The following is a 27,184-nucleotide window of genomic DNA, read 5'->3' on the forward strand; positions in this document are numbered from 1 at the left end:
TCCCTCTGAAGCTTCCTGTCTAAAAGCCCAACAGGCACTGGTGATAGGGGATTGAAACTCAGGGGAGAAATGCTGGGGCATCACCTGCAGAGAGACGATGGAGGCACCGAGAGAGGGCCCAGGACGAAGCCCCGAGGGATACCTGCAGTTAGAGGGTGTGGTCTGGAGGAGGAGCCATGGTCAGAGAGGGAAGAGGAGAACCAGGAGAGCCAGTGACCTGAACCCCTAGAGGGAAGATGGTGTTAGGGAGGAGAGAGTGACCAGCAGGGCGAGAGGCTGCAGAGAGGGAGCTCAGGGAGCAGGAGGACTGAGAAAAGGCCACCAGAGGTGGTCACTAGGCGATCACTGGTCCCTTTGGAGAGAGCGGTTTTGGTGGGAGGTTGAAAGCTGGATGGGAAGAAGAGAGAGAGAAAGTGGAGACCCCTAGTGTGGAAGGCCTTTTGGAGAGTTTAGCCACGGAGGGCGGGGGGGACAGTAGCCAACAGAGACGGAACGGTCATGAAAGGGTTTTTTCAGGATAGGGAGACCTGGGCCTGGCTGTGGGCGGGGATAAGGAGCCAGGAGAGAGGGAGAGATTGAAAATAAGTGGGAGAGGAGGGGATGGCAGAGGGAGGTGACCTGCTGGAGGAGGCAGGATGGCAGGAAATCTCTTGTGTGGGCAGGGGTCAGCCTTGGTCAGGAGTAAGGCTGCCTTGTCCTAGGAGATGGAGGTGGGAAAGAGGGGAGGAAGTGCGCTTGGCTGTGTAGACTTCTTTTTCAAGGAGTTAGAGAGAGGGAGGAAGGTATAGGATGTAGCTAGAGGGGATTTTTAAGATGAGTGAGTTAGTGTATGGGCAGAGGTGGCTGTGGTGAAGGTCTGTTGGAGCAGGTGAGAAGGAAGTGTGAGCGCTCTTGTGAACCTCCCTGATTCTGGCCCTTCTTCCTCGTAGACCTGGATGCCCATCAGTTTGGGAATGGCTGAACAAGTTGTTCATTTCACAGATGAGGAAACTCAAATCTGGCAGCTCTTTGGTGGCAGAGCTGGGACTCTGACCCAGGGCCTCCTCTCAGCTCTGGGCCAGAAAGCCTCAGGCTGACACTTGAGACCGCAGCCTCCGTCTACTCCCAACGAGGTGGGGCTTTGCGGGCCTTGGAGTCAGGACCCTGCCTCTGACCACCTCTAGCCCTCTCTCTTGCTGAAGCACCTTCATCTCAGTTTGCATCAGGGAGTGGTTGTGACGCTCAGAAGTAATGGTGGGTACCAGAAGCGTGAACAGCCAAGGCAGCTGCCAGGGGAGGGAAGCTCTCTGAGGGCAGGAAGAGCTTCTTTGTTGCTTGGTGCTGCCTGGCATGAGGCATGTTTATAGACGGGGGTCTCAAGAGGTGCTGGGCTGGCCTGTGGCCTGAGAATGGGGCATCTTACTTCCAGAGCCAAGTGTTTGAAGGCAGAGCAGCGCCCTTGCCCTTTCCCTCAGCTGAAGTGGGGGCTCTTCTGCAGACTCCGCTCTGCACCATCAGCCATTGACACCTGGACTCTGCTCTTCCCTCCCCACCGTACCCCCCCCCCACAGAGCCCAAGTGGATAGGAGTGAGGGGCAGGGTTAGCTCTGGAGGAGGGCGCCCCGGCCTCTGACCCCCCTCTCTTGGAATTCTAGGCTCCCTCTGGATCCTCCTTTCCGCGGACAGTGAGGGCTTCATCCCACTAACGTTCTCGGCCTCCCAGGAGATCACCATCCGAGATGGCAGCGGCAGCGGGCTGGGCTCCCCCACCCAGTGAGTCAGCCACCATCTGCTGAGCGAGCATTTGCACCTGAGTGGTACCCACACCTCTACTAGGCTGTTGTGCAGCGTTGAGACGTCAGAGCTCTCGGGGACAGATGGGCTTGAAAGGGGCCCATGCGTCACTTTGCAAAGAGACAGGAACAATAAAGTGTGGTGACCGCTGCTGCTGCCACCACCAAGGAGTCTGAGTCCCTCTCCTCTCCCCTCCCCTCCCCTCCCTTCTCCTCCCCTCTCCTTTCTCTGACTCTCTCTGTCTCTGTTTCTCTCTCCCTTTCTCCCTCCCTCTCTCACCTCTCTCTCTCTCTCTCTCTCTCTCTCTCTCTCTCTCTCTCTCTCTCTCTCTCTCTCTGTCTCTGTCTCTGTCTCTCTCTCCCCACCTCTCCCCATGGGGTCTAAGAGGCCGTCCCAAGAGTCCAGCTGGCCCCCGGCAGCTCAGGGAGTCCTGGATTGGGCTGGGCTAGGCTAGGAGCCAAGGAGGCCCAACCTCACATCCAGCCTCAGACACTCCCTAGCTGGGTGACCCTGGGGGAGTTACATTACTGTCTGTAAAATGGGGATCCTAACAGTACCGCCATCCCAGGAGGGTTGTGATTGGCACATGGTAGGCATGTGGTAGGTCTGCCCCACCCAAAAACATACCAGGCACTGTGTTTGACCTAGGAAGGCAAAGTAGAAAAACAAGTCCGTGCCTTCAGGGCTCTTGCAGTCTCTGGGGACACCCATGTGGGAATGGACACACAATGAAGACAAGGGAGTTCTGGGGGAGGAGTGAGTCAGGAAAGGGGACTCCTCAGCTGAGTCTTGAGGGAAACTTTGGATTCTGAGAGACAGAAGAGAATTCCAGGTAGGAGGGACAACCTGGGCAAAGGTCTGGTGTCAGAAGATGGAGGGTATTGTTCCTGGATCAACCACGAGATCACAGTCTTGGCTGGGAGAGTATGAGGCAGTGGGTCAGGTGGAAGAAGCCTGGAGAGTGGGGGGAGAGGGCAGGTGAGGAAGGGCTTTGAAGACCAAACAGGGCACTTTGTATTTGCTCCTGGTGGTGAAAGGCACAGGGGATGACCCTGTCAGACCTGCACTTCAGGAAAATCCCTTTGGTGGGGAGAATCTGAGGCAGGCAGACCCCCTCCCCCACCCTCAGCAGCAATGTGAGCCTGTGCCAGGGTGGGGACAGGGCAGAGGAGAGAAGGGGCATGTGGGAGATGAAACAGACCAGAGATATTTCAGAGATAAAACTGACCACAGACCCTGCACAGGTGAAATCAACAGGCCTTGGGGAGTTCCTTTTGCAGCTACATTGGTACAAATCACATTCTTCCTCCTCATCAAAACTTGTTTCCCTTTGTGACCTCAGAATTCCATTTTTGAGCATCTCCCTGTTTCCTCCCTGTTCCCCTTGTTGTTTCCTCTGCTTTTTGAAGGATGAAAGTATCCCATGGGCAAGTCAAGGAGGGATTGCTGGGGGGGGGGGGAGTGCTTTTGGGAGAGATGGAAGGAGAAAGGGAGGGAGGAAGGGAGGAGGGAAGCAGGAAGGAAGGAAGGGAAGGAGGAGGCAAGGAAGGGAGGGAGGAAGAAAGGATGGAAGGAGGAAGGGAGGAGGGAAGGAGGAAGGAAGAGAGGAAGGGAGGGAAGGAGAGGGCTCACTCCAGCAGATGCCAGGATGACAGTGGGGTGCCATGGCTCCGCACCTGGATGGCACGTTTCCTCTCCTTTCTGCCATCTCCTCAGTAACCTCTACATTTCCCTGCCCAGGTTCCTGTCCTCTGCTCTCGCACCTTTCCCAATATGTGGCTCTCCTCCCACCGGGCATGTCCTAGAGTTTCCTCCTGGATGTGTCCTATTTGCCCATTGGTGTTAGGACCTCCTGCTCTTGTGTGTTACCTTGTGCCCAGACACTGGAGGCTGGGGGTACCCCCACTGTCTCCCTTCTTGGATTCTGTCACCCATGAATTTCTGGGTGTCTTGCTATAGGGTAGCTCCTCCCAATGGTGCCTACCTTGGTGGGTGTTCAGAGGGAGTCTTCTCTTCCCCTCTGCCCTTTTTATTTTAAAGACATTTTAAAAATAGGGTTGTCACCCACCTGGCAATTGACACCTGTTTGCCAGCCACTTCAGGCCAGAAGCCTATCACTTTTCTATTTCAACCTGTGGCCCGGAAATCTAAACCCCATTCTCAGACACCACCTTCCTGGTCAGGTGTCCACCTCAGGTCCGTTTTCCTCTTCAGCCTCCAGCCTGTGCTGCTGGAGACTCCTGTTTGTTGCCCAAGCCTTTCTTGAGTGCTGCTGCCCTCCGGCATCAGGAGGCCTCCAGGCTGAACAGAGTGGGCAAGTTCTTGTGGCTCCAGGGCCTGGAAAGATAGCAGAGCTCTTTCCTGTTGTTGTAATAGCCGCCCCCCCCCCCAAGCATGACCTCTGCCCTCTGCTCTGTCACCCCTGGGATACCTCCTCAGAGCAACCCACATGAGAGGACATCTCAGGAAGAGCCTCAAACCTACTTTCAGGTTCTAATAGTACAGGTGCCCCTTTCCCTCCCTCCCACACGCCGCAGCATTCTATTCTCCAGTGTTCTGACAAAGGTAGCCAGATTCGCCACTCGTTGTCTACGATAGGACGATGTAGATGAGCCTGTAGGTACACTATGTCCTCATAGGAGAGAGAAGAAAGGGGTGGTAGGGGCTATTGTTTGAGCCAATGGCAGCCAAGCCTGGTGATGGGCGAGGGTGAAGGAAAGAATCTAAGTCCTCTTACAAGGACATGCTCTGTGTGTGGGAGACTCCTCTGTGCTGGTGCAAGGGACCTTCACCCCTCTCCAAACTTTGTCCTGTCTCTGCTGCTGGCCTAGGACACTTCCAGAGAAGCTAGGGGTCTGCTTCTGATAAGATCTGGGACTCACCTACCCTCTCTGGGCTAATTTACACTGTCTTGAGAGGCACTCAGCTTACTCTTCTCTGCATGAATATGAATATGAGGGTTTAAGGCCTGAGACAGTTGGATGGTTGGGAGACTGTGTTCCGGGGTCCTTCCTGATGTAGGCAGCCACCCCTGGCCATCTCCACCTTTGGGAATAAAATGTCAGAGGGTGTGGGCAGGAGAGCAGGGCTCCAGGTGCCAAACCCTTCTGTCTCCAAAAACATTGGCTTTGTCTTTTGATTTCTTGTGTGCTACCATCTTATTTTTAAAATTTGAATTCTTGTATCATGCATTGAATTATTCTTGTTAAAATAAATTTTGATTTCTTTAGTTTGATTAATAAAAATGATGTCTGTTCTGAATGAGTATTCCATAAATGTTCTATTTAAAAAAAAATAAAGTTTTCTGGCCCACGCCCTAATGAGGATGGCTGCCCACACCTACACTGGTGAGTGACCCACATCTCACAAGTGCCTGGTGGAGAGATGAAAGCTTTTGCATAAAGGACACTGAACTTGCTGATTCTCCCAATAGTCTTCCTTCTCCTTATGTCCAAAGCCAGTTATAAAAGAGCATTGCTGAGCATGGAGGCAGAGTCAATCAATCAATCAATCAATAACATTAAGTGCTTTCCATTGGCCAGTAGCTGTGTCAAGAGCTAGAGATACAAAGACCTTAGTCCCTGCCCTCAAGAAGCTTATAGTCTCATGGGGGAGACAACATGCAAACAAATACCACAAAGCAAGATATTAGTAGGGGAAATAGGACATAACAAACAGAGGGAAGGCTCTGGAATGAAGAGCAGCTGGGGAAGGCTTTGGGTTTTAGTGGGGACTTCAAGGAAGCCAGGGAGGTCATTACCTCCTAGCCCTTGGGGCTTCAGTTTTCTGCTCTCCAAAATGAGGGGGTGGTTAGATGGCATCTGAGAGCCATCTCTGAAGACCTCTCATAAAAGGGAACAAATTAGATAAATAGAAATAAGTAGGATAGTGAGTCCCATTTCTCTGCTTAGATATTTTCCTTTCTGTAAAGCCATTTCTCTACTTAGATGTTTTCCCCTCCACAAGCTTAGCTAGTGACCGTAAGGCCCCCGAGGTTAAGAACAGGACACAGGATGCTCGCATCCTGTGTATTTACCTAATGGCGAGAGGCCTGAAAGAAAGAAGGGTTGAGGTGAATAAGTCAGCAACCATAAAATCCTCTGAAAGCAAGGATAGGACACAGGATGCTCACCCCCTGTGTACTGACCCCAGGATAAGGGACCCTCAGCTCAGCAGAAAAATGAATGAAAAGCCGGAAAGCCAGGTGCAACGTAGACGTGCAAGACCAGTCAGGTATGAATGATGGGAGACAAGGTGTAAGGGTGCTGGGGATATCCGTCACAGATGTATGGGTGATGGGAAAGGCTAGTTTGCCATAGATGTGAAGATGAGGTAACCAACAACTGGCTTCTGCCTGTCACAGATAACCAAACTATTTGTTCATTGTTATTGTCATTAAGATAGATTTATCACTTCAGATTGATTGGAGAATGGGATAAGAATGGTGGGAAGTTCATGTCCGTCACCTGCTTGTCAAAAATAACCATACTGTTTGTTCCTTGCCATTGTCCCTGGGTAGATTTATCGCGTCCAGATTGTACCCTCAAAGCTTACGTCTGCAAGCTGAGAGGAAGGAGGTTGGGAGGGGGAATTGCAGTTAGGGACCTATATAAACACCCCAATTTTCTGTGTCCAGCGCGCTCTGACACTGAGAGGACCCCCAGTCCTCTCGATGTCCGGGTTGCCCTTTCCTGCAGGATCGTAATAAATTTTCCTTTCTACTTTCACCTGGAGATGCCTCTGTTGCTAATTTTTGGATTCGTAAAATCCATCCCACACATAGTGATACTGAAAGGGGAGGGCTAATAGCCCACTTATTCAAGAATTTGAATGCTGGGAACTTGGCCTAAGTATGGGATTTACTTCCCACCACATTATCACTATGTGGTTCAGGGGCCTGAAGGGTATGCCCCGGTCACCCAGATCCTCTCTAGGCCCAGGCAGACCTCCAACTTTCCCATGTTCAGGAAACTTCCCTACCTCATGGTCTTGCATCTGGATGTTTCCCTCCCTGCCTTGGATATCTGAAGGCACCCCCCGCTGCCCCCAGAGATCTGTAACTCTTATCCATCCCATACATCTGTACTAAATCTTCACTAGGGTGAGTCACAGAACATGGCACAGCTCAGCATTCCTAGGTCAGTCCAGCTTGTGAGTAAAAACTCCCCAATTCACTAACCAGCTGCCATGGACCCAGTTCAGAACACCTTAGGATTCCTTCCAGGAATCAAGACCAAGTTTACTAGCCCTCCTGAACCAATAGAAGGAAGTCCTGGGGCTGAGGGTGGGGCCAGCCCAGCTATGATACCTGGGAAGATGACTGAGCCCTGTTTTCTCTACTGACCCACCTCCAGGACTTTCTTCTCAGCTGGTGAGTCTGGTGTGGCTCAGGACAGAGGTTGGGGGTGGTGACCCCTATCTGGTCTAGGCTGTACCCTCAAATGGGGTCATGCTGGCAGGCCCCGTGTTTAGTGATAAACTCTTTCGAGTCCAAGAAACAGTTCCTGGAACCAGACATTCTATTAATAATGTCTCCTCCTGCCTCTCCTCAGACCCACTGGGAAACAACACCAGTCAGCCAGCCAGTCAATAGGCATTTATTAAGCACCTACTATGTGCCAGTCATGTGCTAAGAACTGGAGATGCAAGGACAGGCAAAAACAGCCCTTGCCTTCAAGGCGCTTAGTGTCTAATGGGGGAGACAACATGAAAATGACTGTGTACAAACAAGACACATACAGGATAAACTGGACATAATCTCAGAGGGAGGGAACTAGCATTAAGGGGGATCAGGAAAACCTTTTGGACTGGAAAGGAAGGAGAGAGCCGGGTAATGGAGGGCTTTAACATGGAGGAATTTGCATTTGCTTTTGGAGAACATAGGGAGCCACTACTGAGTAGGGGAGTGACATGGTTAGAACTGTGCTTTAGGAAAATCACTTTGGTGGTTAAATGGAGGATGGATTGGAGTGGGGGGAGACTGGAGGACAGCAAATCCCCCAACAACTATTGTGATAGTCCAGGCATGGGGTGATGAGTGTCTGCACCAGGGTGAGGGCAGGGTCAGAGGAGAGAAGAGGGCATATCCAAAAGATGCTACAGAGTTGAAATTGACAAGAGAGACTGAAGAAGTGAAATCAACCAGAAATGTTGCAGAAATTAAAGTGACCAGAGATGCTGCAGAAATGATATTAACCAGATGTGTTGCAGAAATGAAATCCACTGGAGAGGTTGGATAGGTGAAATTGACAGGAGAGTCTGCAGAAGTGAACTTGACAGGTCTTGGCACCATAAGCGGTGGTGAGAGATGGTGAGGAGCCCAGGATGACTCAGGTTGGGAGCCTGAGGGACTGGGAGGAGGGTGGGGAACCTCTCCAGTGATAGAGAAGGTAGCAGGTTAGGGGGAAAGATCATGATTTCTGTTTTGGACACATCGAGTTTAAGATGTCTACTGGATGTCCAGTTGGAGATGTCTGAAAGATAGTTGAAGATGAGAGACTGGAAGTCAGCTGAGAGACTGAGGCAGGATGAGTAGATTTGAGAATCATCAGCATAGAGGTGGTCATTAAAACAATGGAAGCAGATGAAATCACCAAATGAAGTAGGATAAAGGGAGAAGAGAGGCCAGGACAGAGCCCTGAGGGACACATACCAGTTTGAGGACTCAGGTTTCACAGGAAGAGTGTCTAAAAAGCATGCCTTGAGTACCTACTGATTAAGGAATGGCCAATGGCCAATCAAATGATGACATGGGAATAGAGTGGAATTTTACTGCATCCTAAGAAATGAGAATATGAGACACCTGGGATGACCTGATGTAGAGTGAAGTGAGCAGAGCTGGGGGGAAGACATGCATGAGAGCTGGGATGGTGGCACTGAGAAGACCCCTCAGAGCATTAGAATGCAGACTCAATTCACCAGTAAGATGTGGTTCTGAAGAGCACATGAGGAAACATGCCTCCCTCCTCTTGGCAGAGATGCAGACTCCACGCTGTTGTCAGAGGATTTTGCTGAATGGTTTTTCTCTGTTACAGGACCTGCCTCCACCCCTCTGCCACAGGCCAGACTGAGCACTCAGGCCAGTGGTCTTCCCCTCCTCTTCTGACTGGTGAATCCTTAGCCTTGACCACCTTGCTCACTTACTCCGGGCATGATTCAATCCCTGGACTTTCCACTTCACTCCCTTGGGTACTCTCACTCTCTCTCCTTCCCTCCCCTTTTTCAGTTCTTTATATGTTGTCTTCCCCTAATAGAATGTAAGCTTCCTGAGGGTAAGGACTGTCTTGCTTGCTTGTCTTTGTGTCTCCTGCACTTAGCACCATGCCCGGTACACATTAAGCACTTAATAAATGCTTGATCTATTGGAAGCTTCCATTTTTGTATGTTAGAAAGGGGGAGGTTACATCCAGAAATGATCATGATTTTAGAAATAAGTGGCATCTCTGAGAGGATTCTGGGAAAATGGCAGAGTAGGTCAGAAAATTCCAAGCTCTCCAAATTTTCCCCACAAACAAGAAAAACAGTGCCTCAGGGTGAACATAGAGTGGTAAAAAAAAACAAGAGTTGGGGCAGAACAGTGATCTTACTGAGACAACCAGAGAAGTTCCAAGATTTGGTTCTTGTGAAGAATAAACATCTCCAGGCTAGTTCTGCTGAAACTTCAAGTGGTGGGCCTGGAGCTAGCTGGGGTGGGAGGTAACCTCAGCCTCAGCCACAGGAATTTGGGTGGGGGAAAACTGAGGGAACCTTCACTGATAAGAGACACCAGACCCAGCCATGCTGCTGAGGCATGGCCCTGGGAAAGAAGGAACCAGCTCACCCCTGGTGAGTGCAGAAGCAGTGGGGTGGGCACACACAGGTTGTGGGCACTTACAGAAGGGCAGAGTTCTTGGTTTCAGTTCCAGGCCAGAGGGGAGAACTGAAGGAGTATCTGAGGCCAGAGACACCATCCCCCCGTACCCCAGGACTAGAGGTGATTACAATAATAAACTGCTATAAGTAAAAAAATAATGAGCAGGCAAAGAAGAACCCAACCATAGAAAGTTACTTATGGGAATAGAGAAGATTGGGGTTCCTCTTCAGAGGAGGATATTGAAGCCAAAAAAAGCTTCTTCTACCCCAAGAATAATGTCAACTGGTCACCTGCCCAAAAAGAATTCATAGAAAAACTAAAAAGATTTTAAAAATCAAATGAGAGAGACTGAAGAAAATTGTTTCAAAAAAGAACAATCTAAGAAAAACAAGGAGATTATGGAAAGAAAGTAAACTAACTTGAAAAGGAGATCCAGAAAATTAAGGAAGAAAACAACTCCTTGAAAATCAGAATCGGGCAAAGGGAAGCTGGCAAAGTTATAAGAGACCAAGAAATAACAAAACAAAATGTAAAGAAAGAAAAAATAGAAAAGAAAGTAAAACATCCTATAAGAAAAACAGCTGATCTGGAGAACAGATTGAAAAGAGAAAATATAAGAATAATTGGACTACCTGAAAGCTATGATCAAAAAAAGAATCTTGATATAATAATACCAGAAATAATTAAAGAAAATTGTCCTGAAGCATTGGAACAAGAGGGGGAAATAGAAATAGAAAAAAATCCACCAATCACAATCTGAAAGAGATCCTATGAGGAAAACACACAGGAATATCATAGCTAGATTCTGAAACCCCCAGCTCAAGCTGAAAATATTACAAGCAACAAGAAAAAACAATTGAAATATGGCAGAGCCGTAGAAACACACAAGACCTAGCAGTGGCGACACTAAAAGACTGCAGGCCTTAAAACACTAATATATCGAAGAGCAAAAGAATTGGAATTGTGGCCAAAAGGATCACACATTGCAAAGTTAACTATAATCCTGGATGAAAAAAATGGATATTCAATGAATTGCCAGACTTTCAGGATTTTGTTGCAAAAAGACCTGAAATCAATAGAAAAACAGAGTATTTACTTTTTATATGAGGAAATGTAAACTGTATGTCTAAGTTTATTATTAGTAATTGGGTAATTCGAAAGAAAGATTGGGATAGAGTTGAGTGTGGTGGTGTACTAAAAAGTTAACCATTTAGGAAAAGGTAAAAAGAGTAATTATCTTATACAAATGAGGTGCAAGAGGAAGAATGGACGCAGAGGAATTAGATAAGGGAGGAGGGCTGGCAGTTTGGGAATTGTACTGTCATTGGGAATGGTTCAAGAGGGAACAATACATATATATCTAGAAGGGTATAGAAGTCTTCTAAGTTCAGAAAGAAATAAAAGGCTAAGGGGATAGGGATTGGGGAGAGGATAAGGGAGGGATTTTAGGATGGGGGAGAGGATAAAAGAGGGATCTTTGGAGGGGGGTAGGTTAAGTAATAGGAGGGCAAGGTAGTGGGTAGGAGTAAAGGAGAGGAGTCAGGAGGGATAGGACACAAGAGTTACACACAAACAAAATAAACATCAGGAGTAGAATTTATTAGGGGGAAAAAGGAGAGGTAGTAATCATCTTCTCAGACAAAGTTAAAGCTAAAATAGATTTAATTAAAAGAGAAAAACAGGGAAACTATACTATCTGTCAGCCATATTAATCAATATTGGTTATAACTAGACAGTATAAGGTTGGAATATTGTTGTGGTATAGGAAATGATGAGTTGATAGACTTAGAAAAATATGGAAAGACTCAGACTTATGAAGGAAGATGTTATCAGAGATCATATCAGAGAGACTGAGGACAGACAAGTATAGTATGGTCTTACGTGGATGCATATGAACGTATTTGTCTAAATACGAGTATGATTATAGATATCTAAGTACATGCATATGTATGTATGTGTATATGTATATATACATGCACACATACATATGCTTGTGTGTATACTGTATGCATTGTGTATGTATGTATATATGTGTATGTGTATATACATGTGTATATGTATAATATGTGTGTGTTTCCAAGCTTAATTGTAGCCTTGGGATGGTGAGTAGGGGGGAGGAAGGAGGAAAAAACAAAGTAAAAAGTGTACAGCAGAGAACAAAAAAAAACTTACAAGGAAGCAAAGAAAAGATGGGCAGCTCTGAACACAATGTGGAGTATTTGTTACATAGGTTTTCTTGAAATGGAAATTTCTTGCTATCTATTTTGAATCATCTCATATTCTGCTGTACACATGGCAATGCTTTTTTTCTTTCTTATTTTGTATTTAAGTTTTAGAATTTAAGTTTAAAACAAATTAATTTTAAAAAAGGAGGAAAAGAAAGGAAGAAAGAAAAGAAAAGAAAGGAAAAGAAAGAAAAAGAAAGAAAAAGGAAGGAAGGGAGGGTAGGAGGGAGGGAGGAAGGAAGGAAGAAAGGAAGGAAGGAAGGGTAGGAGGAAGGAAGGAAGGAAGGAAGGAAGGAAGGGAAAGAAAAGAAGGAAAGGAGTGGCATCTGTGTAGCCTAGGGCTGACTTGGTGGGTCTAGGGCCTCAGGTTCTGGATAACAAGGATGTTAGCTCCTCACAGACCTTCCAGCAGGGAGCAGGGAAAGGATATTCAGCAAGGACACAGCATTGATTCTGCTGGGGCCCTCCTGAGGGAAGGGGAGCATTTGCACTTAGGGCCCTAGGCAGCTAGGTTGGTGACCTCAGCCCTCATAGCCTGGGTGGACAGGTTCAAGACCCATTTTTTTTAAATCAGAAAAGGTCACACCCACCCTTTAGTGCATGCTCTTGGTTGTTGCAGGCCCGTCTGCTGTAGTTCGTCGAAGCTGTGGCTTCTGCCTTTCTGAAACCTGAGAAAAGCAATTAGAAACCTTCTGGCCTTTGGTTGTTGTTGTGTTCGTCCTTCATTGTCGAAGAGGATCATGACATCAAGGAAGTGATGACATGATTTGCACTTGACTTTGATTTGGCTGTGCAAGGTCACCAGCCTCACTTTCTTTTCCAGAGCCATCTGGGTCCAGTGACCTGATATTCATCAGGATGACTGGAGATGACCCAGGATGCAATGGGAGACCCTGGACCTTTGGTAGATAAATCAATCAATAAACATTTATTAAGCACCTACTGTGTGCCAGGCACTGGGATACAAAAAGAGGGAAAAGACAGTCCCTGCCCTTGAGGAACTTACCATCTAATGGAGTGGGGGAGGGGGAATACTGCAAACAACAATATACAAAACAAGCTATATGCAGGATAAATGGGGGAAGGCCCTGGTGTGGAGTCAGGAAGAAGGGGGAGGCCGGGGAGGTCAGTGGTCCGAGCAGAGGAGGAGGGCATTCCAGGCCTGGAGGACAGCCAGGAGGCTGGGTCACTGGACCAAAAAGGATGCGTTGGGGAGTCAGGTGTTAGGAGCCTGAAAAGGGAGGAGTGGGGGACATTAGGAAGGGCTTTGAAGGCCAAGCAAAGCATTTTGTGTTTGATTCTGAGGGTGATAGGGAGCTATTGAGGTGGTGGGGGTGACATGGTCAGACCTGTGCTTTAGGAAAATCCCTTTGGTGGCTGGAGGATGGACTGGAGTGGGGAGAAACTCGAGTAGGCAGACTGCCACCCCCAGCACCTATTGCCACAGCCAGGCATGAGGGGATGAGGGTCTGCATCAGCGTGGGGGCAGGGTCAGAGGAGAGGAGGAGCTGCACTGGAGAGAGATGCTCTGGTGGTGAAGGCAGAGGCCTTGGTGCCATATTGGATGTGGCAATGGGGGTGGGGCTGGAGAAAGAGTTAGTGAAGAATCCAGGCTGACTGAGGTTGTGACTCTGGAGAAGTGGGAGGTTGGTGCTGCCCTCACTGTAATAGGAAATGGGGCATGGGGGAGGGTTTAGGAGGTTGAACATGGCAGTCTTTCTGAGATGGATGAAGATGAAAATGTCCTTCAGGCTCCACCAAGGGGTCACAGTATCAGCTCTTTGTGTGCCTGGGAGCTCTGGATCTGACCCCAGCTGGCAGGCTCCGTGGAAGGTGCCCCACAGCATTGTCTAGCATGAGCATTGGCCTGGCATCACTTCCCCATTTCAAATGCCTGGCCCTAATTCCTTCTTAAAACCCAGTAGAACCCCGGCTGGGAGCCAGGCACTGAGGCCTTTGCTAGGTTTGGCACTGCTGGGCTCAGGGATCAGCAGCTCCACCCTGGGCTTCACTAGGACCGGAGTTACTGGACATGGGCACCTCCTTCCTGTAAGAGGGAGAAGAAAGCCGAGCGTGGGAAAGGGCTCCTGCTTACAGGAGGAGGCTGCCACTCCCCTTCTGTGGACACCCCCCACCCCCACCCCAAACATTGTTTGCTTCAAGCCCGGAGGAAGAGATGGTCCCCTCCCTTGCCAAGGCCAGCTCCTCTGGTGCCCTCTCATCTCTTCTAGCCAAAGGCCACTTTAGACATGCATCTCTCTCATTTTCAGTCTCTCCTTGACTGTCGTCTCGTTCGCTGTTGCCTATGGATATGTCCAGGTCTTCCAAATCCTGAAGAAACCCTCACTGGATACTGCCATCCTCTGAACCCTGTATCTCTACCCCCTGTCATGGTTAGACTTGAAAAGGCCGTCAACACTGGGTACCTCCACTTTCTTTCCTCTAGCTTCCCACACTGTTCCCTCCAAAGTGACCAATGACCTCTTAGCTGTCAGACCCAATGGCCTTTCCTCCATCCTCATGCTCCTTGGCCTCTCTGTGGCCTCTGACCCTACTGGTCACCCTCTCCTCCTGGATCCTCTCTTCTGTCCTCTTCCTCCTACCTCTCTGACCGCTCCTCCTCTGTCTCCTTGGACCCTCTAACCCCAGTGTCCCTCACGACTTTGTCCTAGGCCCTCTGCTCTTCCTCTGTATGTCTTCACTGGGGCAGCTCATCTGCTCCCATGAATTATTATCTCCTGCACAGAAGATTCCAGAATCTATTTATCTGGTCCTAAGCCCTTTCCTGAATGCATACTTTGGGTGGACTCACTCTCCCCCAAACTTACCTCATTATCTCTCTCCCTTTCAAACTTGCCCTCTTCCTCATCTCCCTGTCACTGTTGAGAGCACCACCAGTGCAGGGTCTGCAGCTCATAATCAAGGTATTACACGCCATCTCCTGGCTTCAGGCATTTTTCAGGCATTTTCTCTGGCTGTCCCCAAGCCTGGACCACTCTCCCTTGTCATCCTTGCTTCTTGGCTTCCCTGTCTTTCTTTAAGACTCAGCTCAAAAACCCCACTCACCCAGCCTACCCCCCGAGATTGCCCCCAGTTTGCCCTGTACATTTCTTAATTAATTAAGAGTTAATGCATGCTGCCTCCTTCCTTAGGCTGTGAGGTCCTTGGGGACAGGGGAGGCAAGGGGGTTGGGCAGTCCATAGTCTTGCTTTCTCAGGCAGATGCCCAGGATTAGCTCTCCTCTTGCCCTGGGCATTCTGGCTTCCATCCTCATCATTAACTTAAATGCATTCTCCCCCATGGCACCAGTGATCTCTTATTGGCTTGATCCAATGGCCTTTTCTCAGGATTCAACCTTCAAACCTCGACTACCTTTGACTCAGCTGACCAATTTCTCATGGATATCCTCTGTGTATGAGAGATATTGTGGAGGCAAACTCTAACCTGGTCACTCCCCTGCTCAGTAAACTCTACTGGCTCCCTAGGCAACTTCTGCCCCTGTGCTCTGGCTTTCTATCATGTCTAGAATACTCTTCCTCTTGGAATCCCTAATTCCTGCCTGCCTCAGCTCAAGTGACACCTCTTCCAAGAAGCCCTATCTGATTGCTCCTGTGGTAACTACTCCCTCCCCAGCCCGCATTGTCAGAATTATTCTGTGTTCATTGTGTACACAGCTGGTGGTACTGACTGATCTGATGCCTCGCTGGCCACTGCCCAGGAGGACACTGGCTACTGGTGGGCAGCAGTAGCTGCTCCAGTTTTGTCCTTGTATGTTCAGTGCCTGGCCCATAGTTAGAGATGTCTAAGAAATCCTACTCGAGTTGCCCTGAATTCTTCCTGGGCCTAGGGTCAGCAGGACCAATCTTCCCCACTGAAAGGGGTGTCTTTGGTCACACGGGCAGGCAGCTGTATATTCGTATGCAAGTCCCTGTACACATGTACTTGTGCATGTGTCTGAGTCCATGTATCCATGAGCATGTCTCTGTGTGGTCTCACAGACCTGTGAATGCAGGTGCCTACCTCAGCATATCCAGCCTGTGAGCAGTCTCTTGGCGCCGCTGCTCAGTGATGGGGTATAGGGACAGAATGGCCAGACCTATCAGGACCATGCTGGTGGGGACAGCGCCGATCAGCACTTTGAGCATGATGATCACCTTGTCAGACTGCTTACAGGCACCAGACTCATACCCTGCAAACCTGAGACAAAATCTCGTAAAGCCCATGCCCCCCGAGGGTCTGAGCCCAAGTGCACATGAACTCATGACCCTTACCCCAGGAGACAAACCAGACCTCACAGGAATCTCTCTGAGATTGGGGGCTCGCTCTTCTGGCTGGGATGTGGCTCTGGATGGATGGACTTATCCAAAAGAAATAAGGTGGAAACCACAGTGTAGCATACTGTCTTGAGAAAATATATCTCTGTGAGAAGATCCAGGAACCAGAGGAAGGATGTATGGGGGAGAGAAGTGGGTGATTTGGTAGAAGTTATTTTGTTATTGGAGGAGACCACAGACCCATTTGGACATAAAGAAGATATAGATGAAAGTTTGGGAAGCAGATCTCAGACCTGGCACAGAGGCATGCATTGGGAATGATAGGAAGCTTCACTTATCCAGACATCTGCTGAGGCAGGTTCTCTCTGTCTCTCTGTCGTCTGTCTGTGTCTGTCTCTCCTCTCTTCCTTTCCCCTCCCTCTCTTCCTTCTCTCTCTCCCCACCCCAAATTCTACCAAAGAGAGAGCAGCTAATAACACCTTGACTTATCTTACTAATAATTTCATCCTTCAAGAGGTTAACGACTCAATCAGGAGAAATCCTATCTCTCACCTAATTCTCCCTACCTGGTTGCTGATATGGAAATGCTGGGAACCCTGAGGTAACGAGCCCTCTATCCCAGAGTTCTTGATAGAGGAGAGAAAAATCAGAACATAGCCCAAGAAGTGCCACTGATGTGGGGAGAGCTATTTTCCAAGGGCTCAGAGACTCAAAATCTTCAGGGAAAGTCACCCCCTCAGGGATAGGAGATGCTCAAGAATGAAATCCTGAAGACATTGAAACAATTCCAGTGAGGGGGGAAAGGGGAAGCTGTCTAGATCTACTGATGTGGATGCATAGGGAGCTCACTGGCCCATGTGAGTGTGCAGAACATGGAAGTGAGGGCAGGTAGCAAGAACAGACACCCAGAAGTGGGGTCCGGCCCAAAGAGTCAGGAGTATAGAGTTCAGCGGGAACTCTGGCCAGCAAGGTACACAAGAGGCTCTGAAAAGAATTTTTTAAATGACAGGGACCAGACCAGACTTCTTGTGTCCACTCCCTCATGAATTTCCTGGGGGCACTGGGAGGTAAAGGGACTTGGCGAGATGGTATGAGGCAGGACTTCCTTGCCCATGGCCAGCTCCTTAGTGGCCAGGCCAGGCCAGGCCAGGCTGCCTTTCTGGGGAGGATCCAAGGAGAGAGAAGGGCATTGTTTGGGGTGCAGCACCTAGGGAAGGAAGGCTTACTTCCCTCTGGCAAAGACAACGAGAGATCTAGAAACTGGAAAGGATAGAATCCAAATAGTTAAAGAAGAGTTGTTCCCCATGATGAGCAAAGACCCCACTGCTGAACCGCCCTGGGTGAGGTCCCATCCTGGAAAGGAGCCCTCATCAGGGACGTTCCTTCAGGGACATCATCGTCCCTGCCATTTTTACCACATTGAACGGTTGTAAAGCCAATCAGTAAGTGAAAAGAAAAGGGAGGTCTGACTAGAGAGAGGACAACACCCTTTCACTAGTTAGATGTGAGGCCCCAGGCAGGAAGCCCTCAGGGCCCTAAGGGGAGTTGCTAAGACCAGAGCCAATGGTGTGCACCTGAATTCTAGTTAATCAGATGACAGCTAAGGACTGTATAAAAAGAGAGAACAGAGCTTGGAAACCGAGAAACTGAACAAACTGAGAAATGGAGAGCAGCAGGATTCTGCAGAGCAGAGAGTGCTGCACACAAGAAGGAGTTTTGGAACTTGGAGTCAGTGGAGCCACAGGAGAGAGAGTGCTGAGCAAGGATTTAGGATTTGTGAGTGATCTTCTTATAGGAGGGCCCTAGCATTGAGGGGAAGCACAAGTATGGTTTGGCTTGCTGCTATAATATTTTGTTGTAACCTCCTTCTTACTATAGTGAGGTGGGCCTATTGGTTTTGGAATGTTGTTGCCACCCTATTGAATCGGGGGCATTGGTCCTTGGGTCTGATCCTTTGGAGTCGAAATAAATGTCATACTTCTTCTGCCTTCTACCTAGAGAATTCATTATATTCTGCGATTCTGAACCATTCAGGTATGCTCATGGTCCTCTTCGAGGGCATGAATCTTGTCTTAATGATATAAAGGTCTGCAAAGTGTGGCCAGAGCATCATCATCCCATTTTCCAGATGGGAAAATCCAAGTCAAGTAACCTGGCCAGGACCTAATGGTGAATGTCTGAAGCCACCTCTGAGCCCCAAACATGGGCCAGCTGGGAAAACTAGAGAGCATGGATTGCCCCTGGATTTTAGTAGACACTTGACCAAGATCTCACACTATCATTGTAGACAAGATGGATAGATATAGACCCAATGATAGTCGTTGGAGCTGGGGAAATGGGCACACCCTATGTGACCGCTGAGTCATCAACGGCCAGACTCCAGTTTGGAAGGAAGGGGGCCCAGGGATGGATGGGATTCTATTTAGAGGTGTCCAGGGCATGCCAGAGTGCCCAGAGCCCTGGAGCCAGGAGACCTGAGTTCAAATCTTAGACGGTGGCTAGCTGGGTGACCTTGGGCAAGCCACTTTACTTCTGTCTGCCTCTGTTTACTCGGCTATAAAATGAGGGTAACTGCAGCGCCTGCCTGGCACAGTGGGGCTATGCAAACGTTTGTCTCCCTGAGTCAGTGACTTGGAAGAAGGCCTTAAGGGCACATTCATCAGCTTTTCAGAGAACGCAAAGCTTGGACACAGGGTTAACACGCTGGACGGCAGAGCCATGAGCTGCAAGAATCTAGACTGGCTGGAGCTGTGGGCTGGATCTATAGGCACCGACAGGCTCCCACGCAAGGCTCGCACTTGGGTCCAAAAAGTTAAATTCACAGGGACAGGGTGGGGGCAAGGGGACACATGGTCAGGAAACTGTCCAATGAAGATCTCGGGGTCTGAGTGGGCCACAAGCTCCATATGAGTAACCGTCATAGTCATTCATTCAGAATGGGGCCGCTTTACAAAAGCGTCAGACCTCATCTGGAGAACATGTTCTGGGCCCTCCCAACTGACGGAGACACCAGGTCTAAGGGGGTGGGGGGTGCTCCAGTTTCCTCATCTGTAAAATGGAAAAAATAGTAGAACCCACTTCCCAGGGCGGTTATGAGGATCAAATGAGCCCAAATCCTACATGTGAGCGGCTCCGGCCAGGGCTGACCCCAGCTCCCGAGAGATCGCCCCGGGGCAGGAGGGCGGCCTCCTCAGACCAGCTCCTGCGGGACCCAGGGCTGGAGACGGACCTCGGGCAGGATGCCCTGCTCCCCCCAGGGCCCATGGTCCCCTGCCCCATAGTGCCCCCCCCGCCGCCCCCCCCCCCCGCCTGACTCCTCTCAAGGCCCCGAATCCCCCCTGCCTGCTCCCCTCTGGGCCCCTGATCCCCTGCCCCAGAGGCCCCCCTGCCCCGCTCCCCTCCGGGCCCCTGACCCCCTGCCCCACAGGCTCCCCTGCCCCGCCCCGCTCTGGGCCCCTGATCCCCTGCCCCACAGGCCCCCCTGCCCCGCCCCCCTCTGGGCCCCTGATCCCCTGCCCCACAGGCCCCCCTGCCCCACTCCCCTCTGGACCCCTGATCCCCTGCCCCACAGGCCCCCCTGCCCCGCTCCCCTCTGGGCCCCTGATCCCCTGCCCCACAGGCCCCCCGCCCCACTCCCCTCCGGCTCGTGCCCGGTTACTCACTCCAAGCTCAGGGTTGAGATGCCCAGAGCCCCAGCCCCTGACAGCTTTGTGAAGAAGACATAGGAGGAGTAAAAGATGGTCTCCAAGCCCGTCAGAGGAAGCTTGTGGAGTCTGAAGTCATCCACAATGTCTGGCAGCATGGACCTGGGGACAAAGCCCCCGCCACACACAGTCCATGACCCCCGACAAGCCAGGAGAGGGGGTGGGATGGGAGTGAGGTTCAGGCCAGTCCTTCCCCTCTTCCCCAAGCTGCGCTGCTCCTCTCAAAGGGGCTAAGGCCCTTCCTGGCCCCAGGCTCACAGGCTCCTCCCACCTTCCTATATCCACTGCCCCTTCCTCCCTGTCCTCCAAGCTGCCCGGAGGTAGCCAGGTGGCTCAGTGGATAAAGCACCAGGCCTGAAATAAGGAAGAGCCGAGTTAAAAAGTGGCCTTCAACACTTACAAGCTACGTGACCCTGGGCAAGATGTGACAGCAGCCTGCCTCAGTTTCCCCATCAGATGAGATGATCATTGTAAAAGCACCCAGCCCAGGGCTTGGCTCACAGGAAGGGCTCTCCCTCTCCTGCCCCTCCATTCCCAGGACCAGCTGCTGCCCTGGGTCGGGCCTTTGTTACCTCTCCCCTGGGCTCTTCCCTACCCAGAGTGCCCAGAGCTGCCACCATCATTGTTTGGCCACGTCCCCCCTGCCAAGAAGCTTCATTTGGCTCCCCATGGTTTGAGGAGCCAGTGGGGCGGCCTGCACTTCCCAGCCTCACCCAGCTGGGTCAGTCTTGACTTATGTGGACACCGGCTGATTTCATTCCTTTCCCAAACCCTGCTGGCCCCTCTAAGTCCAGCCCAACTCGTGAGCCCACAACCACCCTCCTCCAACCCTGCTGGGCTCTCCTTTAGCACCTCTGACCAATGTCCACCTGTCCTGAGCCCCTACCTGCAGCAGGCCAGGACACCCCCCAGGCAGCCAGGGAGGATCTTTGTCCCAGGCCACTTACCAGGGGAGCAGCGAGGCCACAGAGATGCTGGCGCCTGACACAAAGGCCACAGCATAGGCCACGGGGACAGTAGGGGCCGCTGCCAACATGACTGCAGAGGGAACCATTGCCTGTGGAGGGGAAGAGGGAGCCTATCAGAGGCCACCCCCCCATCAGCCCTGCCCAGGCTCCTCTGCACTCAAGCACTCCCATCCCTTAGGCCATGCCTCCCCCACTGTCAGCCCCGCCTGGACCCCTCTGCACTCACACACCCCAATCCCATACGCCGTTGCCTTCTTTCCAACTCTCTGTAGGAACCATTCCCAGAATGGGGTGCTCAGGACAGCTGCCACCTGGGGGTGGAGAACCACGCTGTCATCTCCACTGCTGGGGATCTCCAAGCTCTATCCCAAGGGAAAGAATGAAGGACCAGGCCTCTGCCCCCACCCAGGGCCTCTGATTGTGACCCTCCTGCCTAGTACTGGCCCCCTCACCAGCACCAGCAGCACCAGGCTCTGCACATGGGTACTCAGGGGTGCCGCATGGGTGCAAAACAGGACGAGGTAGCTCTGCTGAACCTGCAGAGATGGAGGACAGTGGCTGTTGCATGGTCCCAGGGCCCTCGCCCCCCAACAACCAGGGAGACTTGCCCAGAGAGGATCTGAGGCCAGATATCCTGGCCCCAAACCCACTGCCTGCCCTGACTCTTTGGGGAGTCCGCATCGGAGGCCACGTTCCCTGGCCTCGGCCCTGGATGGGTGGGCACTGGTTACTGTAGATGACTGAGTTCCCATGAGGCAGGCACAGGGCTCCACAAGGAGCAGGCCTTAGTGACCATGTTTATGTCATGGCTCAAGGTTTTGGGTGGCCTGTCCTGGTTTTGTGGGAATGCCTTCATTAGAGGAAGGGCATGTTGGAAGGAGCCCAAGGCTAAGCGCTCCTATCCATGTGGGCTGTGGGTCCTCACTGGAGCTCTCCCCGAAGCATGGCAGGCTCCTCTGCCAGGCTCAGCAGACACTGGGTCATGCCACGGAAGGCTGCCATCATTACAGAAGACCATTGGCTTGGGCACAGACTGTCCGCGGAGGGCAGCAGAAGTCTGGGGACTTTGAACAGCCCGCATTTGGCCTGGTCCTTATGACCCACGTCCTGCTCGAGGCCTGTCCCCAGCCCCCAGGGATGCTTCGGATGAGAATTTCAGCAGGGCCCAAGTGCCCAAGGGCCTTAGTCTGCTGTGCCTCAGCAACCCCCACCCCCATGCCCCAGGCCCTGGCTTCATCCCATGAAGGTCCCTCCTGGGCCTTGGGTCAGGGGCTGACTAGCCCCTTCCCCCATCTTGGGGCTCTCCCAGGGCCAGTGGGACAGACACTGGGTCTAGAACCTGTCCGGCTGGAGTTACCTGGACAGCAGCAGTGATGAACAGGAAGGAAGCCACAAGCTTCTGGTATGGCTGATGCTGGAGGGTGTGGCCGAGCCCCTGGAAGAATGGGACCCTCTGCTGCTCGAGGATGTAAAGATCTAGAAGGCACACGTGGACACCGGTGTGACCAATGTGACATTAAGAAAGGACCTGCCCCAAGAGGAGCCCCCAGACCCAAAGAGGATCCCACCCCCATGCATAGTCACCCTCTTCCTCTGTGGTGCCCAGGGTAAGCAGGGCTGTGCACAGGGGGTAGGTTCCTGCAATGACCCCGGCGGCAGTCATGTAAAGCTGGCTCTGCAGGAACGAAGCAGTCACAAGGCAGCCCGGCTGGAAGGCTCTGGAGCTCCCCCAGCATTCCCCAGCAGGTCCCCGTGGGAGCCCCTCCTCAGGGGCCAGCATTGCCCTCCCTCTCCCCACAAAGGAGGCCCCCTGGCCTCCAGTTAATGAGGGTCTTAGGATGGGTTAGAGGGGCCCCTTGGGGGTCACTAGCAGTCTGAGTCTCACTGTGTGGGGGGAGGTAATGGAAGCCAGAGACAGAAGCGGATCAGTGAGATTGGCCTCGGGACATCTGGGGGTCTTGTGGGCACCAGCCACAATGAGGCCATGAACTGTGGCTCCGGTCAGCGTCCCAGCCATCTCCATGGTCATCCCTGGGGTAGGGTGGGAACAGGTCACCCATGGGGGGCTGGGGAGCACCTGTCCCCACCCCTGCGTCCCTCCCCTCTCCCCACTCACCAGCTTGTCACCCTGTTTCTCCCAGTATTTCTCTCACATCTCCCCCTTTTCCCTTTGCCCCTGCCCCCACCCTGGTGTAGACCCTCATCCTCTCAGGCTGCACAATGGCTATATGGAGGGGGGAGTGGGTCTGCCTGCCTCAGGTCTCTCCCCACTCCAGGCCATCCCCCATTCAGACACCAAAGAGACTTTTCCTAAAGTGCAGGTCTGACCACGCCACCCCCTACTCAATAACCTCTGGGGGCTGCCTATGGCCCCCAGGAGCAAAGACAAAATGCTCTGTGTGGCCTTTGAAGCCCTTCATGACCTAGACCCCCTCCTCCCCAACATGGCCCCAAGAACAGGGGCTATCTTTTGCCTTTCTTTGTATTTCTAGTGCTTGGCACACAGTAGGCACTTAATAATTGTTTATTGACTGACTGGCTGTGATGCACACCTCTGGGCTCATTTTCCCATCTCTGAGACCCCCTGGCCTTGCCTGTGCTCCCCAGAGAGGGGCCAAGGCACCTCCTGACTCACGGTAGGCAGTGGCCGAATCTCGCTCCTGCTGGTCCTGAGTGAGGAACATAGTGAGGGCAGAGTATGGGACCTGGAGCAGCTGGAAGAAGGCAGTGTGTCAGCAACAGTGAAAGGCTTTGGATCCCTTTGGAGAACCATCTTCCTGCCCTGCCCCTCTGTAGCAACAAATGCCTAGGCTAGAGGCCTGGGGGCAGTGGGCAGGCACCACAAGCCAAGGAAGGACTCACCGTGGAGAGGGCCTGAAAGAGGCCGTAGAAAGCTCCATACCAGAGACCTCGAAGATGGGCAATGGGGGGCAGGAACCACAGGAAGAAGTAGGTGAGGGCCAGAAAAGGTGAACAGCCCAGGATCCTGGGGCAGGACAGGAAAGGGGTGAGCCCAGCTTCTGGCCCCCTCAGGAATGACCCTGCTTCCCCTTCCCTCCCTGCCCTGTCCCTCTGGCCCCCTCAGGAATAACCCCTGCTTCCCTCACCCCATCCCTCCTCCTGGGCACAGAGGCTGCTCCCAGAGGCGGCAGTCACACCAACACTGCCCATGCCCATGATCCCAAGGATGCCTGACCCGCTGGGGCTCACCAGGGTGTAAGGCGGCCCAGGCGAGTCCACGGGCTCCGGCTGATGAGGAATCCAGCCACGGGGTCAGCTGCGGCCCCCAAGAGCTTACCCACAAACAGGACAAGAGAAGCTTGAGCTGCGGGGATCTGCAGCCAGAGAAGAAGAGAAGTGAGTATGGGGGCAGCTCCAGCTTTGTAGCCAGATGCCCCTGACCCACGTGCCCACACCCATCCAGTCAGACCAAGACCAGCCACAGCCCCTGGCCCTTTCAGGAAAGGAGGTACTCGGGGCTAGAGGGAGGGAGGAGGGTCTCACCCTGGCCACATCTAGCAGGAACAGCTGTAGGTAGAAGGCCACCGCACTGGAGGCTGCCTGGTTGGGGGCCCCCCCAATGCTGTAACAGAGCTTAGAGATCACTGAGAGGTGCCCAGCAGGACTGCCCTGGGGAAAGACAAATGTTCCCTCAGCCCCTCCTCCATCACAGGATTGCAGAGCCACAAGGAGTCTTGGAGGTTATCAAGACCAGAGGGGGACACTGAGGCCACCCAGCTGGTGAGCACAGTCGGGATCTGAGCCTGGGCCCGGGATGCCTTCCCATTGGCCACTGGACCTTGCTTGTGTCCACAGGGCTGCTTGCTAAGTCCTGGTGGGCTCCAGGAGTACAAAGACAAGAGAAAGCACTATGGCCCCTGCCCTCAGGGAGCTGCTGTGTGCCCCTGGGGAAGGCCTCCAGGGAGTGTCCCAGTCAGACCTGGGGGTTAGGAGGAGGCCTGGGTGCCACGGTGCCTGGAGGCACCAAGGGACTAAGGGGAGAGAGAACACTGGGAGTGGGGACACAGTACCCAAGCTCACCCTCAGGAAAACTGATTAGCCTGGTCTGCTTAGAGGTGGGGCAGACTCAGGAGCAGGGGGTGGGGAGAATGCCAAGGAGCCCATGTGGGCTGGATGTCAGGAAGGGGCATTCAACAGTGAGCTGTCCCAGAGAAGAAGGGGCTGTCTTGGGAGGTAGGGGGCTCCCCCTCCCCAGAAGGCTTCAAGCAGAAGCAGGACATCCCCGGTGGGGATGGGGTAGAGGGTTCTTGGCCAGGGGCCCCTGAGTTCCCTGCCATCTCAGAGATCCCTGAGTGAAGAGACATAGGATGGGATCTGAGGGAAACAGGGGCAGAGGGCTCGGAGGACTGCCTTCTCCACAGACTTGCCTGGTGAGCCCTGCAAGGATCCCAGGGATGGCTGCTCACTCCCCAAAAGGGCTTCCTGGGCAGCAGGGCGTTTGGCTGAGGGATCTCAGTCACTGAACTCTTCAAGACTAGGGCCTGGGTGCTGACCTAAGAGCTCCCTCACAGCTCAGCCCTCGAGCCCTCAACTCCCATGTCTGCCACCAGAGACAGACTCATATACTGTCCCCTCTTCTGTGTGATTCTGTGACCTCAGAGGAGGGGCCTTCTGGAGACAATGCTAGGAGCAAGGGACAGAGAGTGAAGTCACTGCCTGGGCCCCAGGGGAGCTTCCTTCTGCCTCTGCTGCCACCTTCAGCTTGACTGAGCACTTAGGGACAGGGACAGCTAATGGATCAAGTACAGACTTTGTAAGCACTCTTGGGATCTCTTGTACTTCCTGATCTGGGGACTCCTGGTTCCTCCAGGAGAACGCCAGCTCCCTGAGGACAGCTGGCTGTTTTCTTCTTGTGTTCATGGCCCTCATGCCTAGTACTGTGCCTGGCACACAGTAGGCATCTAATAAATGCTAACTACATGGGACAGAGCAAATTGAATGGAAGGTCACAGAGATGAAAGACTCCAAGACTGAGTTATGGACATAGTTGGGTCTAGAGCCCAGGGGTCCTAGGACTTTGTCCCCTGCTCTGGCTGTCTCCCTGACAGGAGGCCACCTTTCTAGCTGGGACATTTCCCCTTCAGCCTAACCTTGCTGCTGCTAAGGGTGTATATGTGCATCTGTGTGTATGAGTGTATGAGAATGTGGGAGAATAGTGAGATCCGGAGCGAGGTGTATACTCCCCTAGAGGCTGGATGCCCATCCAGCAGGTCTGTGGGGGGAGTCCGGCTGGACTACCACCCTTCCCTTCCAGGGGACACCAGAGAAGGTGCTAGGGGCTGTGTGGGGAAGCCCAGCCCCGAGGCAAGAGAGGTGCTGAGAGGCAGCAGGGAGCAGCGGGTGGCTCCACCCGGCAGGCCTGGGCTCCCTCCCTGGGTCCCCAGATAGGAGCTTATCTCTGCTCCCACCCTCACACTTCCCCAGAGCCAGGGAAAGCCAAGTCATGGAGGGCAGGCTGGCCAGCCCGTGTTAGACTGGACGGGGCTACCCCAGGGTAGTGGGTGCATGAGAACTTGGAGCAAAGGCCGAGGGGCAGGAAGGACAGACAAGTGAAGCCCGCCCTGGACAGTGCTGCCGCCCAGGGGGGTTGGAGGACCTCACAAGTCTTAGCGAGGCTGGGCCTGAAGGCTGATTTCAGCCTAAAGTCAGGAAGAATTTCCCCACTTAGGAGCGCCAGGAGGGCAGCCTCTGGTGGCAATGTATCCCAACCAGTAGCTGGAACTGGCCAGGAGGAAGCTGGGCCAGCCATTGATCCTCCTTCCCCACCCTGGAATCCCGTCCCAGCCCTCCCTGCCCTCACCTGAGGGGCCTCCTCTTCCTTCTCTAGGGTCTGGGGGCCGGGGCCGGGGCTGGGGCCCCATGAGGAAGTTGCCATCCAGCCGCCACTGTTGCCTCGGTGTCCTCTACCGTCGCTGCCACCTGGAGCACCAGCTCCTCTTCTGGAGCTGCAGCTTGGGGCGGGGATGGAGAGGGCGGGGCAGGAGGGGACTGGAGGACTTCTTAGTGACCGCCGAAGAGGAGGTGGCTAGGGGTGGGGTTGGGGAGTTCCCAGTTCTCAGAGCTATGGGGCCCTGGCGGAAGGCGGAGGCTCTCCCTGTGCCTGCTGTGTGACCTTGGGCAGATCTTTCCCTTTCTGGGCCTTCAGTTTCCTCCCTGTTGATGCGGGGGTGAAGGGAGAGCCAGAATCTGGTCTAGCCCTGGGATGGGCGCCTCAGTGCGAGAACCAGAGCCAGCTTCGTGCGCGGCTCCCAGGGCTGGCTGGCGGCCGCTCGCTTCGCTCACACTTCTGAGCCGCAGGAAGGGCAGGCTCTGGCGGGGGATGGAGTGCCCCTGAGAAGGCCAGGCTGGTGAGAACGTGTGCTCGAGT

The 27,184-nt window shown here is 52.6% G+C and overlaps 2 protein-coding genes across 2 annotated transcripts in view; one reads left to right on the plus strand and one right to left on the minus strand.

The window, feature by feature from the left end:
- The window catches only part of LOC118843840 (WD repeat and coiled coil containing), a 10,759-nt gene extending 8,795 nt beyond the window's left edge, over positions 1–1,964 (plus strand). Inside the window, 1 exon segment of the mRNA XM_036751624.1 lies at positions 1,635–1,964. Coding sequence (XP_036607519.1) covers positions 1,635–1,756 — 122 coding nt within the window. The 3' untranslated portion in view covers positions 1,757–1,964.
- An 11,866-nt stretch (positions 1,965–13,830) lies between these two features.
- Positions 13,831–26,692, minus strand: MFSD2B (major facilitator superfamily domain containing 2B). Its single transcript, XM_036750119.1, has 15 exons — positions 26,612–26,692; positions 26,419–26,445; positions 24,301–24,426; positions 24,007–24,131; positions 23,659–23,782; positions 23,432–23,510; positions 22,682–22,827; positions 22,381–22,471; positions 22,154–22,272; positions 21,249–21,332; positions 21,027–21,107; positions 20,776–20,885; positions 19,787–19,930; positions 15,871–16,047; positions 13,831–13,897 (listed from the first exon to the last, which is right to left on the minus strand). Exons 1-15 carry the CDS (start codon positions 26,690–26,692, stop codon positions 13,831–13,833), a joined length of 1,581 nt encoding a protein of 526 aa, XP_036606014.1.
- Between the last annotated feature and the right edge of the window lie 492 nt (positions 26,693–27,184).

This window comes from Trichosurus vulpecula, chromosome 3, assembly GCF_011100635.1.
Source record: "Trichosurus vulpecula isolate mTriVul1 chromosome 3, mTriVul1.pri, whole genome shotgun sequence".
In the NCBI taxonomy this organism is placed as follows: Eukaryota; Metazoa; Chordata; class Mammalia; order Diprotodontia; family Phalangeridae; genus Trichosurus; species Trichosurus vulpecula.

Bases quoted from the DNA above. Each gene is read 5' to 3' on its own strand.
- MFSD2B (XM_036750119.1), bottom strand. From the start codon at position 26,692: ATGGCAACTTCCTCATGGGGCCCCAGCCCCGGCCCCGGCCCCCAGACC. The intron at 24,427-26,418 runs GTGAGGTCCTCC...GTCTTTCCCCAG, and splicing joins GCCCAGCCTCGCTAAGACTT to GGCAGTCCTGCTGGGCACCT. The intron at 22,828-23,431 runs GTGAGTCAGGAG...ACCCTACCCCAG, and splicing joins AGATTCGGCCACTGCCTACC to GGATGACCATGGAGATGGCT.